Source organism: Perkinsus marinus (assembly GCF_000006405.1).
Source record: "Perkinsus marinus ATCC 50983 genomic scaffold scf_1104296974084, whole genome shotgun sequence".
Lineage (NCBI taxonomy): Eukaryota > Perkinsozoa > Perkinsida > Perkinsidae > Perkinsus > Perkinsus marinus.
The window spans coordinates 1-1,343 of record NW_003201226.1 but is presented as its reverse complement, the minus strand read 5'-3'; the positions used below and the strand labels follow the sequence as shown (position 1 = coordinate 1,343).

Sequence of the window (1,343 nt, the reverse complement as noted above, 5' to 3'; positions counted from 1 at the left end):
AGCATCGACTCCGGTATCATTGCAGTCACTGAGGGGCATTCAATAGCCTCTGGAAAACGTCTGAAGATAACAACAAGGTCATGTGATAAAGATACAAAATAGGTCCCCCCCCTTCAAGATACAAAATAGGTCCTCCACCATGAAAGATACGAAATAGGTCTCCCATGCAAAATACGAAATAGGTTTCCCCATGCAACATGCAAGGTAGGTTCCCTATGCAAGATACAAAGTAGGTTCCCTATGCAAGATACAAAGTAGGTTCCCTATGCAAGATACAAAGTAGGTTCCCTATGCAAGATACAAAGTAGGTTCCCCCATGCAAGATACAAAATAGGTTCCTCCATGCAAGATACAAAGTAGGTCGAATACGCCATCTACCTTTGAAAATTGAGGATCTGGACTTTGCTGGGTTCCGAACCATAAACGTAGATTCGAACAACAACATGTTCCGAGTCTAAGGAGACGACTTCCCAAGCACAGCCATCTGCCTTGTACAAAAGGCTTCCGCGCATTTGATTCTGAAAAGAATTCACCTGCCATCACAGCCTACTGGTATATCTCCAAGACCAACATAGAGCCAACCCTAGTTCAATCCCTAGAAGAGTCATTACTTTCAATGCTGGGCTTTTCTCCAACATCATACGACCATCTGCGAGGGAAGACCCTGCCCTCGCTGTAAAGGTCGCATCCGATGACTTCCCATTATAGAAAGCCAACGTTAGGAACACTGAATGGTCCACTGAAGTGAAATTGACGTGCCCTTCGACGCCACTAAATGAACCTAACACAGTCCAATTAACGTACCGGAGGAGCTACTACTAGTACTACTACTAGTACTACTACTAGTACTACTACTAGTACTACTACTAGTACTACTACTAGTACTACTACTAGTACTACTACTAGTACTACTACTAGTACTACTACTAGTACTACTACTAGTACTACTACTACTACTACTACTACTACTACTACTACTACTACTACTACTACCACTACTACTACTACTACTACTACTACTACTACTACTACTACTACTACTACTACTACTACTACTACTACTACTACTACCACTACTACTACTACTACTACTACTACTACTACTACTACTACTACTACTACTACTACTACTACTACTACTACTACTACCTGTATTCTCAAACTCGAGCAGTGTGGTTCGGTCCAGCGACTTAGCACGTGGACTCTTCCAATCGCCGTGCTCGAACCTAACCTCAATCGTATCTTACCAAGAGCAACCTAAGATACCTAAGATTCCTACATCTCGCCTGCATATTGCAGCTGCTGTCCGAGCCAGTTGTCACCTCTATTGCGAAAGTCTTCAC

General features: G+C 42.9%; 1 protein-coding gene across 1 annotated transcript; it reads right to left on the bottom strand.

Moving 5' to 3' along the window:
- Positions 1–378: 378 nt before the first annotated feature.
- Pmar_PMAR008874 (hypothetical protein) lies at positions 379–1,226 on the bottom strand (the record flags this gene model as incomplete). The annotated part of the gene is made up of 3 exons (XM_002765939.1): positions 379–518; positions 612–781; positions 1,150–1,226. Coding segments are annotated over 3 exons (387 nt in total), but the record flags the coding sequence as incomplete, so codon positions are not given.
- Between the last annotated feature and the right edge of the window lie 117 nt (positions 1,227–1,343).